At 43.8% G+C, this 17,500-nt stretch overlaps 1 protein-coding gene across 1 annotated transcript in view; it reads left to right on the top strand.

Moving 5' to 3' along the window:
• Nucleotides 1-17,500, top strand: part of LOC126982312 (uncharacterized) — a 23,851-nt gene that overhangs the window by 4,858 nt on the left and 1,493 nt on the right. The window contains exons 3-8 of the mRNA XM_050834312.1: nucleotides 2,664-2,794; nucleotides 4,625-4,796; nucleotides 7,337-7,531; nucleotides 9,502-9,743; nucleotides 13,484-13,690; nucleotides 15,535-15,730. Of these exons, the coding sequence (XP_050690269.1) occupies nucleotides 2,664-2,794; nucleotides 4,625-4,796; nucleotides 7,337-7,531; nucleotides 9,502-9,743; nucleotides 13,484-13,690; nucleotides 15,535-15,730 (1,143 nt within the window). The remainder of the gene's footprint in view (nucleotides 1-2,663; nucleotides 2,795-4,624; nucleotides 4,797-7,336; nucleotides 7,532-9,501; nucleotides 9,744-13,483; nucleotides 13,691-15,534; nucleotides 15,731-17,500) is intronic.

Genomic DNA, 17,500 nt, shown 5'->3' with positions numbered 1-17,500 from the left:
TTCACTTTGCTAAACCACTTTTTGCATGTTTTTTTCCATTATCTTACAATTGCTTAGGATTTTTTAAGCTCATGAAAAAAACGAAAAATCGGCCGGCACCACGGACGGGTCCGGGGTTGAAATGGCCGGCGCCGCGCGGGTTAAAGAAGACTCGCAGTGTAGTGGTTTAGTCTGTCTGTTTAGTATTTAATTTTGAACAATAACTGAAAAGTCAGAATGATTGAATCACTGATTCTTATGACTGATACCGACTGACTGATTGAGTCCGATTTACTGTAAAAAAAACAAAAAAAACAAACAAACCATTTCTGTGAGCATGCCGCGCTGCAAATGTCGTCTGCGACAGTTTTCAAAGTACCGCAAAACAGTTCCGCAGGATTTTTTAGTGCGGTCCGCGGTAGTGCGGTATTTAAAAAAAAATTGCGGTAGTGCGGTACTTTTTTTGTGATGCGGTACTTCCGCACTACCGCACAAAATACCGCACTTGCCCGCCTCTGTTCTTTCGTCTATTTATTTGTTCATTTATCAATTTTAACATTCTTTGTCTCATCCACTTATTCCTATCTATCCAGTTTCCTTTTCTTTTTTTGTTTTTTATCCATCTTTTTGTTGATCCATTTATCCAGTTGTGTCTCTCTAGTCATTCACTTATCCACCTTCTTTATCCACTTTTCTAATCCATCTTTCTTATGCTTTTTTTTCTTTTCTACGTTTAAATCTCATTCTTCTAGTTTTTTTCACTTTTTTCTTTAATTTTTTTCAGTTTTAAATATTCGTCTTTTTTATTTTCTTCTTTTTGTCTTACGTTTATTTTTTCATTTCCTTTGTCTACCTTAGCTATTCATTTTTAGGTATTTTTCTTTATTTTCTGTTATTTCTTTTTTTCATTTCTTTCATCTACCTTTGTTCAGTTTTAGTTGTTTTCCTTTATTTTCTGTTATTTCTTTTTTTCATTTCTTTCATCTACCTTTGTTCAGTTTTACTTCTTTTCCTTTATTTTCTGTTATTTATTTTTTCTTATTTATTTTTTTCATTTCTTTCCTTTTCTTCTTTCATTTCTCTTTTCCTCTTTCTTTTTTTAACATTCCTTTTTTTCTGCCTTCAAGTATTTATCGCATTTTATATTTTTTCCTCTCACTCTACTATTATAATCACTACTTCCCTTTTACTTTTATATTCGTTATCAGTTTCCTTCCCTATCCTCCTCCTCCTCCTCCTCCATCTCTTATCTCCAGTTTCCTTCCTCTCTCTACTAGTTCTCGTTTCTCTTAGCTAATCTCTCTCTAATGTATTCTCCTTATCTTCGTTCCTTCCTCCCATCTCTCTCTCTCTCTCTCTCTCTCTCTCTCTCTCTCTCTCTTATCGGTTTTCTCTCTTGCCTCCTCCATTCGTTGCAAAATAATATATCAAAGCGAAGGAAGATAAGCAAGTAGGAATAAAAATGGAATACGTAGAAAAATAAAATAGAAATATATGTGGAGTGGAGATAAAAGAGAAGAATGAAAGGAAGGGAGGTGAAGAGGTGAAGGAAGGGAAGGGAAGGGAAGGGAAGGGAGGGGAGGGGAAGGGAAGGGAAGGGAAAGGAAAGGGAAGTGAGGAAGTGAGGAAGAGAGAGAGAGAGAGAGAGAGAGAGAGAGAGAGAGAGAGAGAGAGAGAGAGAGAGAGAGAGAGAGAGAGAGAGAGAGAGAGAGAGAAAATGATAATAAAGCCGAATTGAAACTTGACAAACGTATAAAAAGAAAATAATAGAAAAAGAGAAAATTAGGGAAAATGAAAACAACAAAAACACAGAAAAAATATATATAAAACAAAAAGAAAACAAAAAATACAAAAACAAAGATAAATGAGAAAAAATAGGGAGCAGAAAACAAGAAGAAAAAAAAAGAAAAAAAAATAGAAGGAAAACTAAATCAAAACAAGGAAAATAGACAAAAAAAGGAAAATAGAAAACAAAATCAACACAAAACAAACACAAGCAAAAAAAATAAGAAGAAAAACAAAACAAACAAAACAAACAAAAAATATAAACAAAACAACGCAAACAAAAACACAACATATTAAATTTTCAAGGGATACATTTGCTCATTTTTTTGTGTTACTTTGTCATATCGTTAAGCCCACATCCCCCACCTCTCTCTCTCTCTCTCTCTCTCTCTCTCTCTCTCTCTCTCTCTCTCTCTCTCTCTCTCTCTCATTTCATTCCTTTCTTCTTCCCTCTCTAATTTTCTCTCCCCTCTCCCCTCTCTCTCTCTCCCCCTTTCCTCCCTTTCTTACATATCATAACCTCCCTTTCCCTCTATTCTCCCCATCTTTCCTTTCACACATCTTTATCTCCTCCCCTTTCTCTTCCTCCCCTCGCTATCATTACTCCCTTCCCCTTTCCTTACCTCTCCCTTCCTTTCCTCCTTTCTCGCTTCTTTACCCCTCTTCCTCTTCCTCTTTTTCCCTCCCCCAACCCTACCTCTTCTCTTCCCCTTCCTTTACGTTCCTTCCCTTCACTCACTTCTTCCTCACTTCCATTTTCCTTTCTTTCCTTCGCCTCTCCCCTCTTTCCCCATCCCTGTCACTCCTCACTTCTCCCCACTTCCTTTTCCTACCTCTTCCCTTCCCCTACCCTTCCCTCACACCCCCTACCTCATACTTCCTCTCCCCCCCTTCCCCAGCGTCGCCATGGCAGGGGCAGCGGCGGCGTCCTCCCAGAAGGGGCTGAGCATGGGGATGACAGGCTTCTTCCTCATCGCTCAAATGGCTGGGGCTGGATTCCTTGCTCTACCCCGCGGACTGGCTGACACAGGTAGGGCTACGTGGGGAGGGGCAATGGGAGGCAGGTAACGAGGGATTGGATCATGGGAAGAAGCCAGGTAACAAGGAGGGGGAGATGGTTACAAGGGAATAGATGGAACAAGAGGAACCAGGTAACGAGGGAAAGAGGATGGTTACAACGGAATAGATGGAACAAGGAGGAACCAGGAAAGGAGGAGAGGATGGTTACAAGGGAGTGAATACAAGGGAAGAGACAGGTTAGAATGGAATGAATGAAGGGGAAGATAAAACTGGGCAGGTGAGTTGGTCATTTAAAGGTAGATGAAGATGAATAGGTGACCAGGTGAAATTACAGGTGATATTAGACAAACTGGGCAGGTGAGTTGGTCATTTAAAGGTAGATGAAGATGAATAGGTGAACAGGTGAAATTACAGGTGATATTAGACAAACTGGGCAGGTGAGTGGGTAATGGAAGGGTAGATGGAGATGGACTACAGGTGAATAGGTGAAATTACAGGTAAAATTAGACAAAAAAAGTTAATTAAAGACAGACACAGGTGGAGAGATTAAGGAATGAGATAAATAAAGGAAATGCAAAAAACATGAAAATAACAAACGAGGTAAGCGAGTAAAGATAAGAAGCAAATAAGGTAAAAAAAAGGGGGAGGAATACAGGTGGGATGGACACTAATTAAGGTAAAAAGAGACAGGTAGAGAGGGAGAAAGAGTCAGGGAAAGGCAGGTAAAGGTGACAGTAATTAATGAAAGGGAAAGGAAGAGAGAGAGCAAGAGATGAAAGGGAAATAATACAGGTGGAATGGACACTAATTAAGGCCAAGCTGACAGGTAGAGAGGGAGGAAGAAGGACGAAAAGGCAGGTAAAGGTGAGTGATTAATGAAAGGGAAAGGTAGAGAGAGAGAAAGATAAGTAAGGGAAGGGATACAGGTGGGAAGAAGGGAGAAGGGTGACAGGTAGAGGGAAGAGGGTGAGGAAAAGGTAGGTAAGGGTGATAATGGTGGGCAGGTGTTGTGAAGTGAAAGTGAAGGTGAAGGAGATAATTAAGCAGGTGAGGCCAGGTGGAAAGTTTAATTAAAGGTGTGAACTATGTGGAAAGTGAAAGTTTAGACCTGTGTTTTTTTTTCTCTTCCTTTCTTTCTTTCTCCTTTTCTTCCTCCTGTTTCTTCTCCTCCATCTCACTCATTTTGCTTTATTTGTTTTGCTATCTCCAATTATTCTTCTCCCTCTTTCTCTTTTTTTTTCTCCTTTCTTTTTTGCTTTCTTTGTTTTGCTATCTCCAATTATTCTTCTTCCTCTTTCTCTTTTCTTTTTTCTCCTTTTTATTTTTGTTTTCTTTGTTTTGCTATCTCCAATTCTTCTTCTTCCTCTTCTCTTTCCTTTTTTCTCCTTATTTTTTTCTTTTTTTTCCTTTCCACTTTCCTTTACTTGAGTCTCTCTGTTTTTCTCCTCCTCCTACTTCTTCTCCTTCCCCTCCTTCTCTTCCCCTTCCTATATTATACCCTCCTCTTCCTCTTCCTTCTCCTCTTATTTCCTCTTACTTTACATCTCTAGTTCCTTCCATTCTTCCTATTTCACCTTGCTAAACGTAGTCTTTTTTTTCTATACTACTACTACTACTACTATTACTACCACGAAAACAATAGTACTTCTACTTAAACCAATATTATACCAACACAAACTCTACTACTACTACTACTACTACTAAGACCATAACTACTACTATTACTACCACCAAACCAATAGTACTTCCACCAAAACCGATATTATACCAACACAAACTACTACTATTACTACAACCCCTACTGCTACTTCTACTGCCCCTTCTTCTGCCCCTCCTACAGGCTGGTTGGGCATAGGCATGATGGTTATCTTCTGCGTGAGCGTGGCCTTCGTCGGGACGCGCCTCGGCCGCTGCTGGATCATCCTGGAGGAGCGATGGCCGGAGCAGTACAAGTCGAATGTGAGGCAGCCTTATATGGACATTGCCGAGCGGTCCATGGGGCCGACGGGCAGGTGAGAGGGAGGGGGTGGTGATGGTGGTGGTGGTGGACGAATAGGGCGGTGGTTATGGTTGTAGTTTAGTGAGGTTGTTGTTGATAGTGGTGGTGTTGGTGGTACTGTTGTTGGTGGTGGTAGTGGTGTTGGTGGTACTGCTGTTGTTGGTGGTAGTGGTGGTTGTTGTTGTTGTTGGTGGAGGCGATGGTAGAGTGGGAGGTATAGGGCGGTGGTTATGGTTGCAGTTTAGTGAGGGTGTTGTTGATAGTGGTGGTGTTGGTGGTAGTACTGTTGTTGTTGTTGGTGGTGGTGATGGTGGTGGTGGATGAATAGGGCGGTGGTTATGGTGGTAGTTTAGTGAGGTTGTTGTTGATAGTGGTGGTGTTGGTGGTACTGTTGTTGTTGGTGGTTGTGGTGGTAGTGGTGGTGGTGGTAAGTGGGAGAGGTGGATATAGGCGGAAAGCTGAGTGGGAAGAGAGATCAAAAGAGACAGACTGAGAAGATAGAGGAGAAAGAGGAGGAAAAAGATGACGAGGCGAATGTGTAGGTTAAGAGAAAGGGAGAAGAAGAGAGAAGGAAGAAAAAATAAAAGAAGGTAGAGAAAAAAAGAAAAGGAGAAAAATGGAAGAAAAGATAAAGGAGATAAAGGAGGAGAAGGAAAATGAAGGAAAAAATGATAAAAGGGGAAGGAAAAGAAGGAAGAAAATAAAAAAAATAAAGAGGAAATTATATGGAGAAAAAAAAGTGAAGAGAAGAAGAAAAACAAGTGGAAATATTGATGATAAGAAGAGAAGAAGAGGAGGAGGAGGAGGAGGAGGAGGAGGCTGTAATGCGGGTAATACGTAAGTGGATGGGACAGAATGACAGGAAGAGGAGGAGGAGATGAAGAAGGAGGAGGAGGAGGAGGAGGAGGAGGAGGAGGAGGAGGAGGAGCGGGGGGGGGCAAGTCAGGTATATACAGGTAGATATTACAGGTAACTTGAATAAGCCCAAGATGAGGTAGGTAGGGAGGGAGGGAGGTAGGGAGGGAGAGAAAGAGGAGGGGGGGGGGAGAGAGAGAGGAGAGGAGGAGGGAGGGATAAAGAGATTACATTATTGGAGGGAGAGGGAGGGAAGGAGGAAGGGAGAGAAAGGAGGACTGGGGAGGTAAGACGGGGAGAGAGAGAGAGATAAGGAAGCTAAATTAAAGGAGAGGGAGGGAGGGAAGGAGGAAGAGGGAGGGAAGGAGGAGGAGGAGGAGGAGGAGGAGGAGGAGGAGGAGGGAATAAGTTGAAGGTACGACTATACGAAATGTGATCTAATTCTAATGTTACAAAGCTAAGTAGGTGCTCTCTCTCTCTCTCTCTCTCTCTCTCTCTCTCTCTCTCTCTCTCTCTCTCTCTCTCTCTCTCTCTCTCTCTCTCTCTCTCTCTCTCTCTCTCTCTCTCTCTCTCACGCTTTCAACATTTTTACGTCTTTTAGGAAATCCTCTTGAAATTTCACCTTCATTTTCTTCGCCAGGTGAGTCTTTGAGCACCTGCGTGTCTTGAAGGGAAACATCAAACTCCAGTGATGTTATCTAAAAGGAAGATCAACTCGCCTTAAACATTCTTAGACATTCATTCTTAGATATTTTTCAGCATTCATTCTCATACTTTCATTGTTATTCCTTGACATTCATTCTTAGATATTTTTCAGCATTCATTCTCACACTTTCATTGTTATTCCTTGACATTCATTCTTACGCATTCTTTTTCGATTCTGTAATAAAAACTGTGTTACTTCTTTACCAAATCCCCAACAGACTTCAACCTTACATATAAACTCTCAAATATATCCATCCATTTATATCATCGCTAATCCATTTTTCCGATATCGATTCAAACAACAACAAATTCTAACCTTTTTTTTTCATTAATTAACGTAACCAAACCAAACCTAACAACCTAACCTAATCTAACTGCTCTCCCTCTCCCCCCCCCCCGTCCCAGCATTCAACCTTAACCAAACCAAACCTAACCTAACCTAACTAATTCTCCCTCCCCTCCCAGCATTCAACCTTAAAACCTAATCTAACCTAACCTAACTGCTCTCTCCCCCCCCCCTCTCCCAGCGTTTAACCTTAACCAAACCTAACCGAACTTAACCTTACCTAACCTAACCTAGCAGCTCTCTCCCTCTCCCCCCTCCCAGCATTCAACCTTAACCTAACCTAACTGATTAAACCTAACAACCTAACCTAACCTAACTGTTCTCCCTTTCACCCCCTCCCAGCATTCAACCTTAACCAAACCTAACCTAACCTAACCTCACTGCTCTCTCTCTCTCCCTCCCCCCCACCCCCCCTCCCAGCATTTAACCTTAACCAAACCTAACCTAACTGATATCCCTCTAACCCCCCCCCTCCCAGCATTCAACCTTAACCAAACCTACCCTAACCTACCCTAACCAAACCAAACCTAACAACCTAACCTAACTGCTCTCCCTCTCATCCCCCCTTCCCCACCCAGCATGCAACCTTAACCAAACCTAACCTAACTTAACCATACCTAACCAATATTATCCCATCCCCCCCACAGGAAGATCACGCTCTGGTCCGTCATCCTGAACCTCTACGGCAGCACCACGGTCCACATGATCCTGATATCCGAGATGCTGGCGGCCGTGGTACAGCAGCAGACGGGGGAGTGCGTGTTGACCAAATGCCACGTCATTATCATCGTCGGGGTGTGTCTCATCCCCCTCACGTGGCTAGGATCCCCCAAGGACTTCTGGTGAGTGGGGAGGAGCGTTTTCAAATTATCGTATTCATCCCATTGCATTTTGGTAGTTTCGGGCCGATAACTATGGCAAAAAGGAAAACAAAAGAGCATCAATAAATAACAGCTTGAACGGTAACTTTAATTTTCTATCGTCATTTGTGCAGGTACGAGAGTTTGAGGCTTAAAAATTATAAATACTGTGTGGTGAATACGATAATCTGGCAACGCTGGTGGAGAGGAGTGGGAGAGGAGGAGGAGAGGGAGAGAAGGAGAGGGTGAAAAGGTGGTAGATGTGAGGGAGGAAAGAAAGAGGAGAGAGAGGGAGAGGTGTATTGAAAAGAGGTAGAGAGGAAGGGGAAGAGAAGGAAGAGGAGAGAGAAGGAGAGGTATATTGAAAAGAGGTAGAGAGGAAGAAGGGGAAGAGAAGGAAGAGGAGACGGGAAGGGAAGGGAGAGGGGAAGGGAAACTGAAAGGGAAAGGGGAGATAGAGAAGAGAGAGGAAGAGAGAGAGGAGAATGTATGAATGGGAGGGAAATGGAGAAGTAAGGGAGAGGAGAGGATGGGGTAGAGAAGATAGAGAGGGGCAGCGATTGATAGGAGAGGAAGAGGTGGAGAAAAGAGAAAGGAAGAGCTGAGGAGAAGAGAAGAGAGGAAGAGAGAGAAAGAATATATGTGAATAAAAGAGAAGATTAGTAAGGAAAGAAGGATAAGGAAGAAGAAGGGAAGAGGAAGAGGAAGAGGGAATGAAGGATGAATGTGAGGAAAAGATATAAAGGAGAGAGAGAGAGAGAGAGAGAGAGAGAGAGAGAGAGAGAGAGAGAGAGGACAAGGTAATATTGCATGTTAGAATGAAAGTTATTTGACATTAGAGAGAGAGAGAGAGAGAGAGAGAGAGAGAGAGAGAGAGAGAGAGAGAGAGAGAGAGAGAGGAGAGAGAGAGAGAGAGCAGAGAGAAAGAGAATGGAGAGAGAGAGGAGAGGAAGAGAGAGAGAGAGAGAGAGAGAGAGAGAGAGAGAGAGAGAGAGAGAGAGAGAGAGAGAGAGAGAGAGAGAGAGAGAGAATATGAATGAATAAAGGAATAAGAAAACAAGTAGAGAAAAAAGTAGAAAGCAAAAAAATAAGAGAAAAGAAAGGTTGAAATTATAAAACTACCCCTGGAAAGCGCCCCCCTCCTTGTCAAATGTGTAGCCAACTTGGCGCCGAAATATATAGGAAGATGACCCTAAGTGTTGGAAAGTTCAAAAAAATTCTACATTATATCTCCACCGTGTTTAACTTTCTCCTCTAATCTATTCTGTCTATTTTCTTCACCCCCTTAAAAATTGCGAAAAAAGTCTACGTTGAATTCCCATAACATTTCACTTTCCCCTCTGGTCAATTCTCTTCTATTTTCTTACATTCCTTATCCCCTTAAATGCAAAAAAGTCTACGTTAGTTTCCCATAACATTTCACTTTCCCCTCTGGTCAATTCTCTTCTATTTTCTTACATTTTTTATCCAACCAAAACGCGAGAAAATTCTACGTTAACTTCCCATAACATTTCACTTTCCCCGCTGGTCAATTATTTTCTATTTTACTTTCTTCATCCAAACCCTCGTATCACCACACACCACTGTCCCGTCACCGCCAAAACCACCACCACCACCACCCACACAAGAAGCTAACCCCCTCACCACCACCGCTACCATCGCCACCATCTTCACCAAACACCATCACCACCACCACCACCATTAACCAACAAGTACCACCACCCCATCATCACCAAAACCACAACCAACACCACCTTACCGACATCACCTCCACACTACCACCTCCCACTATCATCACCCCTCCCAATCACCACCAAAACCACCATCAACACCGTATACCATCACCAACAACCCAATCTCCAGACACCACCATCACCCTGACACCACTAAAACCACCACCATCATCCCTCCCCATCACCACCGCCAGTCAACACCACCTCACCACCACACAGGCAGGGGTCCATTCTTGCGGTAGTGGCGACGATCGTGGCGGTGGTCGTGATAGTCATTGAGATCTTCGTGAACGGCGAGGACATCGAGACGCCGTCCTACCCAAACCCTACCGTCGCCTCCTTCTCGCTGGGCTTCGGCGCCATCCTCTTCGCCTTCGGAGGAGCCGCGGTGTTCCCGACCATCCAGAACGACATGGCGGACCGATCACAGTTTTGGAAGAGTATCATTCTCGGCTTCAGTGGTACGTTGATGCAAGTAACAGACAGGTAACTAGAGATAGGAGAAGTTAGATGAGACAGAGAACCAGGTAGAGAGGTAAAATTAGACAGATAACCAGGTAAAGGGATGGAATTAGAACCTTTTCAAGGGCAGGATGGAGTACACTAACACCAGACAGAGACCCAGGTGGAGAGGTGGAATTATAACCTTTACCGGGGCAGGATGGAGTACACAAACACCAGACAGAGAACCAAGTGGAGAGGTGGAATTATAACCTTTACCGGGGCAGGATGGAGTACACTAACACCAGATAGAGAACCAGGTGGAGAGATGTAATTAGAATCTTTACGGGGCAGGACGGAGCACACTAACACCAGACAGAGACCCAGGTGGAGAGATGGAATTGGAACCTTTACCGGGGCAGGATGGAGTACACTAACACCAGACAGAGAACCAGGTGGAGAGGTGGAATTAGAACCTTTACCGGGGCAGGATGGAGCACACTAACACCAGACAGAGAACCAGGTGGAGAGATGGAATTAGAACCTTCACCGGGCCAGGATGGATCACACTAACACCAGACAGAGAACCAGGTGGAGAGATGGAATTATAACCTTTACCGGGGCAGGATGGATCACACTAACACCAGACAGAGAACCAGGTGGAGAGATGGAATTATAACCTTTACCGGGGCAGGATGGAGTACACTAACACCAGACAGAGACCCAGGTGGAGAGGTGGAATTAGAACCTTTACCGGGGCAGGATGGAGCACACTAACACCAGACAGAGACCCAGGTGGAGAGGTGGAATTAGAACCTTTACCGGGGCAGGATGGAGCATACTAACACCAGACAGAGAACCAGGCGGAGAGATGGAATAAGAACCTTTACCGGGGCAGGATGGAGTGCACTACCATCAGACAGAGAACCAGGTAGAGAGATGGAATTAGAACCTTTGCCAGGGCAGGATGGATCCCACTATCAGACAGAGAATCAGGTAGAGAGATGGAATTAGAACCTTTATCAGAGCAGGATGGAGTACACTAACACCAGAGGGTAGAAGGCGTTGTGAATGTGTTTGTATGTTCGTATGTGTGTACTTTTCTCTTATCTTTCATTCTTTCTCTCTCTTTCATTCATTTTTTCACTCTCTATACCTTCGTCTCTCTTTCTTTCTTCCTTTATGATTCCTTCCTTTCTTCTTCCTTTCTTTTTTTCTTTTTTCCTTTTCTTCTTCTTCTTCTTCTTCATCTCCCTATTCTTATTTATCAAGCTTTACTTCTTTTCTCCATCATCATTTCTCTTCGTCTTGTGTTGGTCTCTCTCTCTCTCTCTCTCTTGACAGGACCTTATTTTATCTTTTCTATTTCCTTCTCTCTCTCTCTTCCTTTTTCCCTTCTTCCCTCTTCCTCTTAAATCTCCTTTCTCCTTTTATCTTCTATGCCTCTCCTCCTCTCGCTCTTCCCCTCTTTCTCCTAACTCCTCTTCCTTTTCTTCTCCTATCTTTATCTCCTCCTCTCTCTCCCTCTTTCTCTTTCTCCTTCTCCTTCCTTCCTTCGTCCCGTCTCGACTAAGCTGCAAAAATTTACGGTTTAATCTCGTTCTTAATTCCTTTTCGCTACTCTCTCTCTCTCTCTCTCTCTCTCTCTCTCTCTCTCTCTCTCTCACACACACACATACACACAATCAGTATTAGTCAATCCGTTCTTTTTCTTTTTTCTTCATTTTCACTTTCTTTATTCTCTCTCTCTCTCTCTCTCTCTCTCTCTCTCTCTCTCTCTCTCTCTCTCTCTCTCTCTCTCTCTCTCTCTCTCTCTCTCTCTCATTTACACTCCATCAATATCAATCCATCACTTTCTGCTTCACTTCTCTCTCTCTTTCTTCCCTCCACATTTCTCTCCTTCCTCCCTTTCTTCTCCTCCTTCCTCTCTCCCTCCCTCTATCTCCATACATCTGAAACTAATTATCCTCTTTTCCTCCCTTTCTCCATCTCTCTCTCCCCTCTTTTCACCTGGACCAATAATTAACTATTTTTCCTCTTTCCCTCCGCCTCCCTCCCTCCTTCTCCCCCTCTCGTCACCTGTATAGACACTAATTAACCAATCTACAGGTGTGCTCTTTCCCTGCCCTATCCTCACTCTCCCTCTCTCTTTCTCCTTCTCTCTTCACCTGTCACACTGCTTAATTCATTCAACAGGTATAATCTATTTTTGCGTCTTCCTTCCCTTCCGTCTCTCTATCTCTTGTCCACAGCTACTCTCTCTCTCTCTCTCTCTCTCTCTTATTTTTTCTCTCTCTCCCTCTTTCTCCTTCTCTCTTCACCTGTATCATTTCTGAACTCATTTGACAGGTAGATTTTTCTCCTTTTCCTTCCATTCTCTCTATCTTTCCCTTAACCTAGAACAAAACCCTTGTCAATAGCTACTCTCTCTCTCTCTTACTCTTCATCTCTCCCTCTCTTTCTCTTTCTCTCTCCATCTGTCTCACTACTTAACTCATTCAACAGGTATTATTTTTTTCCTCTTCCTTCCATTCTCTCTATCTTTCTCTTACCCTAGAACAAAACCCTTGTCAATAGCTACTCTCTCTCTCTCTCTCTCTCTTACTCTTTTCCTCTCCCTCTCTTTCTCTTTCTCCTCTCTTCACCTGTCTCACTACTTAACTCACTCTACAGGTATCCTAATTTTGTCTCTTCATTCCTTTGTCTCTGTCTTTCTCTTACCCCAGAATATAACCCTTGTCCACAGATACTCTCTCTCTCTCTCTCTCTCTCTCTCTCTCTCTCTCTCTCTCTCTCTCTCTCTCTCTCTCTCTCTCTCTCTCTCTCTCTTACTCTCTCCCTCTTTATCTCCTTCCCTCTCCACCTGTCTCATTTCTTAACTCATTCTACAGGTATCCTTTATTTTCCCTCTTCCTTCTCTATCTTTCTCTTACCCAAGAATATAACCCTTGTCAATAGCTACTCTCTCTCTCCCTCTTTCTCTCCCCCTTCTGTTTTCTCCTTTCCCATCCTCCTTCCTCACTAATTAACCCCTTTCTTTTCCCTTCATTCCTTCCATTCAGATTTCTTCCCTCTCTTCTCCTTTTTAAGTCCCTCACTCCCTTACTCTTTTTCGTCCCTCTCCCTCTCCCTCTCTCTACACACCTGAGACCACTAATTAATCTTTCCCACAGGTATACTTTCACTTTTCCTTCCTTTTATCCATATTTCCTCCCTTTCTTATCCCTTTTACCTCATTTTCTACCTTCTCAGTCTCTCCTTTCCCTTTCTTTCGTCCCTGTCTCTCTCTCTATACACCTGAGACCACTAATTAATCTTTCCCACAGGTATACTTTCACTTTTCCTTTCTTTTATCCATATTTCCTCCCTCTCTTATCCCTTTCTCCTCATTTTCTACCTTATCAGTTTCTCCTTTCCCTTTCTTTCGTCCCTGTCTCTCTCTCTATACACCTGAGACCACTAATTAATCTTTCCCACAGGTATACTCTCGCTTTTCCTTCCTTTTATCCATATTTCCTCCCTCTCTTATCCCTTTTACCTCATTTTCTACCTTCTCAGTCTCTCCTTTCCCTTTCTTTCGTCCCTGTCTCTCTCTCTATACGCCTGAGACCAGTAATTAATCTTTTCCACAGGTATACTCTCACTTTTCCTTCCTTTTATCCATATTTCCTCCCTCTCTTATCCTTTTTTCCTCAGCTTCTCCTTTCCCTTTCTTTCGTCCCTCCCTCTCACACCTGGTTCACTAATTACCCTTCCCCAGGTATCCTCTCGCTCTACATGCCCGTTGCGCTGGTCGGGTACATCAAGATCGGCGACGCTGTGAAGAGTAACATTCTCCTGAGCGTGGATATGACGAACGCGGTGCTGGTGGCTATATGCATGGAGATTGTCAACCTTTTGTGCACCTTCGTCATCAGTTCGAACCCCGTGCACCAGTCTATTGAGGAGCTGTTCCATGTGCCTAACAGTAAGTGTGTGTGGGAGGGGAGGGAGGGGGGAGGAGGGGGGGGAGAAGGGAGCTTGTTTATATTGTAAGGAAGAGAGGTAAAATGAGTGTGTGTGTGTGTGTGTGTGTGTGTGTGATGGAGGAAAGAAAGGGAGGAAAGGGAAGGAATGAGGAAGAGAAAGGGAGGAAATAGAAAGGAGTAAGGGAAAGAAAAGGAGAGGAAGGGAGAAAAGGAAAAGAAATGAGGGAGAGAAAGGGAGGAAAAGGAAGGGAGAGAAAGCGAGAAAAGGGAAAGTGGAGGAGAGAAAAGGGTAGTCAGGGAGAGAAAGGGAGAAAGAGAAAAGGAAAAGGGTGAAAGAAAAAGGGAGAAGTGGAGGAAAATAAATGTGGATGAAAAGAATGAGGAGATGAAGGAATGAGGGAATTAGGGAGGGAGAGAGATAAGAAGGAATTGAAGGAAGAGAAATAGATAGATAGATAGATAGATAGATAGATAGATAGAGAGAGAGAGAGAGAGAGAGAGAGAGAGAGAGAGAGAGAGAGAGAGAGAGAGAGAGAGAGAGAGAGAGAGAGAGTGCAGCAGGGAGAAAGGAATGAAAGTGAAAGAATGACGGATGAAAGTGAAAAAAATGTGACAGACTGAAATTGATGGATTGAATGTGTGAGTGAGTGAGTGAGTGAATGGGAGTGAGTGAATGGGAGTGAATGGCAGTGAATGGGAGAGGGAGGTAGGAAGGGAATGCCTCAGTGAATTACTAAAAGACTGATTGAAGGATGAAAGGAAGGAAAGGGAGGGGAGGGAGAGAAGGAGGAGGAGGAGGAGGAAGAGGAATGAAAAGAGGAGGAAGAGGGAAGAGGGATGAAAGGATAAAGGGGACCAGAAAGGCGGAGAGAAGGAAAAGGAGGAGGAATGGAAGGAGAAGGAAGGGAAAAAGAGAAGAAGAGGAAAAGGAGAGGAGAGAGGGAGAAGGAGGAGGAAGGGAGGGAAAATGAAGGGGAAAGAAAAAGTGAGAAGAGAGGAGAGGGAGGAAGAAGAGAGAGAGAGAGAGAGAGAGAGAGAGAGAGAGAGAGAAGGAGGGGAAGAATGGAGAATAAAGAGGAGAAGGAAAAGGAAGATAAAAAAAGAAAGTTAGAAAATCGAAATAACACACACACACACACACACACACACACACACACACACACACACACACACACACACACACACACACACACACACACACACACAGATTTATATATTTCCTTCTGCCCACTCTCTCTCTCTCTCTCTCTCTCTCTCTCTCTCTCTCTCTCTCTCTCTCTCTCTCTCTCTCTCTCTCTCTCTCTCTCTCTCTCCTTTCCTTTCCCCTCCCTTATTTCCTTTCCTCCCTTTCTCTCCCTCGTTCTTTTCCTTTTCTCCTTTCCTCTCCCTTTCTTTCCCTTACTCCCTCCTCTTTTCTCCTTTTCTCTCCTTCATTCCTTACCTTTCCTCCCTTTCTCTCCCTCATCAATTCCCTTTACTCCCTTCCTCTCCCTTGCTTTCCCTTACTCCCTTTCTTTCCTCCCTTTCTCTCCCTCCTTAATTCCCTTTCCTCCCTTTCTTTACCTAACCTAACCTAACCTAACCTCCTCCCGAAAGTGACCTATCTTTCGGCCACTCCTCTAACTCTTTTTTGCAGCAGTGAGTAGCTGGCTTTTTTTTTTTTTTATCATATTTGTTCCTTTTTTATGCCCTTGAACTGACTCCTTTGCTGTAGGAAAAAAAAAACTAACCTATCTAAACCTAACCTAACCTAACCTAACGTATCCTATCCTAACCTAACCTAACCTAACCTAACGTATCCTATCCTAACCTAACCTAACCTAACCTAACCTCACCCCTTCAGAATTCGGGCCCAAGCGAGTCCTGGTGCGGTCAAGCCTGGTCGCGGTGCAGATACTGATTGGTCTGGCGGTCCCAAATTTCGGCACCATTCTGAACCTGATCGGCGGCTCCTTGATAACGCTCTGCACCTTCATCCTGCCCCCAGTAATGTACATGAAGCTGATGGACGATAAGAGCGATAAGACGGGGATTGAAAGGTAAGTTTTTAGAGGGAAGTGAGTTGAGAGAGAAAGGGAGAGGATAGGAGAGAGGACGGGAGGTAGAAGAAAAGGGGAAGGAAGGGAAAGAGATGAAGAGGAGAAGAGAGGAGAGAGGAAAGGAGGAAGAAGGAAAGGGGAAAGGAAGGGAAAGAGAGGAAGGGAGAGGAGAGGAAAGGAGGAAGACGGAAGGGGAAAGGAAGGGAAACAGAGGAAGAGGAGAAGAGAGGAGAGAGGAGAGGGATGGAAGGAAGGGAAAAGGAAGGGAAACAGAGGAAGAGAAAGGAAGAGGAGATGAGAAAGGAAAAAGAAGGATAGATATAGATAGATAGATAGATAGATAGACAAAGAGAGAAAATGAAAAGGTAAGATAAGTAAAGGGAGGGAATAAAAGAAAGGGAGAAAGGGAGGAATAGAAATACGAATGGAAAGAATAAGTGAGAAAGGAAGAGAATAAAGGAGAGAAAGAAGTATAGCTAAAGAAACGAAGGAATTATAAAGGAAGAGAAAAATAAGAGAGAGAGAGATGGATGAAAGGGAAGGATGAAGTGAGAAGTGGATTGAATGATTGATTGTGTGTGTGTGTGTGTGTGTGTGTGTGTGTGTGTGTGTGTGTGTGTGTGTGTGTGTGTGTGTGTGTGTGTGTGTGTGTGTGTGTAACCAAGCTCAGTCGCGTCCCCTGTCATAAAAAGCTGATTGCTATTAAAATTTACGCTTTGCTTAATCCAACACGAAGAAAAAGAAAACAACAACAACAACAAAAACAACAACGATGAAATGAAACCTTGTAAGAAAAATGTGAGAGCCAATTAACTCTCTCTCTCTCTCTCTCTCTCTCTCTCTCTCTCTCTCTCTCTCTCTCTCTCTCTCTCTCTCTCTCTCTCTCTCTCTCTCTCTCTCTCTCTCTCTCTCTCTCTCTCTCTCTCTCTCTCTCTCTCTCAAATTCTCTTCTGGGTCTATTTCGTTGAGAGAGAGAGAGAGAGATACCTGAGTGCTGATTACATTTTTACCTAAATTGTTTGTTTTTTCCCTTTCTCTTTCTACCTTTTCACTTTTTTTTTTACTTTTTACCTCCCTCTTCTCTCCCTCTCTTCTCTCCCACTAACATCTCTCCCTTCCTCCATTTTTCTTTCCGTTCCTCTAAACCCCCCTTTCTTTCTTCCTATCTTCTCTCCTGCTAACAAGTTCCCCTTCCCTTCCCTTCTTCTTCCTCCCTTCCAGCTAATGCCTCCCTTCTTCCTTTCCCTCCCTTTTCTTCTTACCTTCCTTCCTCCTTCCCTCCCTTAATCAGCTTTTCTTCCCCTTATTTTCCCTTCCTTCCCTCCCTCCCTTTTCTCCTCTCTTCTCCTGCTAACTTCCTCTTCCCTTCCCTTCTTCTGCCTCCCTTCCAACTAACGCCTCCCTTCTTCCCTTCCCTCCCTTTTAACCCGACCTACCTTCATCCTTCCCTCCCTTAATCAGCTTTCCCTCCCATTTGATACCTCTCCCTTTCTTCCCTCCCTCCATTCCACTAAAAACTCTCGCTTTCCTATCCCCTTCTCCCCTTCTATCCCCTCTTCTTTTCTCCCACTAACAGCTCCCCTTCACACCCCTTTTCCACCTCTCCGGCTAACACCCCTTCCTCTTTCCTCTCTTCCCCTTTCGTTGAACTGAGAGCTTTCCCTTCCTTCCCCTCTTCCTTTACCTCCCTTCCCTTCCTCCTTCCTTTCCTCCCCTTTTCCTCTTCTCCGGCTAACACCCCTTCCTCTTTCCTCCCTTCCCCTTCCTTTC

Source organism: Eriocheir sinensis, chromosome 50 (genome assembly GCF_024679095.1).
Source record: "Eriocheir sinensis breed Jianghai 21 chromosome 50, ASM2467909v1, whole genome shotgun sequence".
NCBI classification, from domain to species: Eukaryota; Metazoa; Arthropoda; class Malacostraca; order Decapoda; family Varunidae; genus Eriocheir; species Eriocheir sinensis.
The sequence above is the reverse complement of the archived record's forward strand: the minus strand, read 5'-3'. Positions and strand labels throughout refer to the sequence as shown.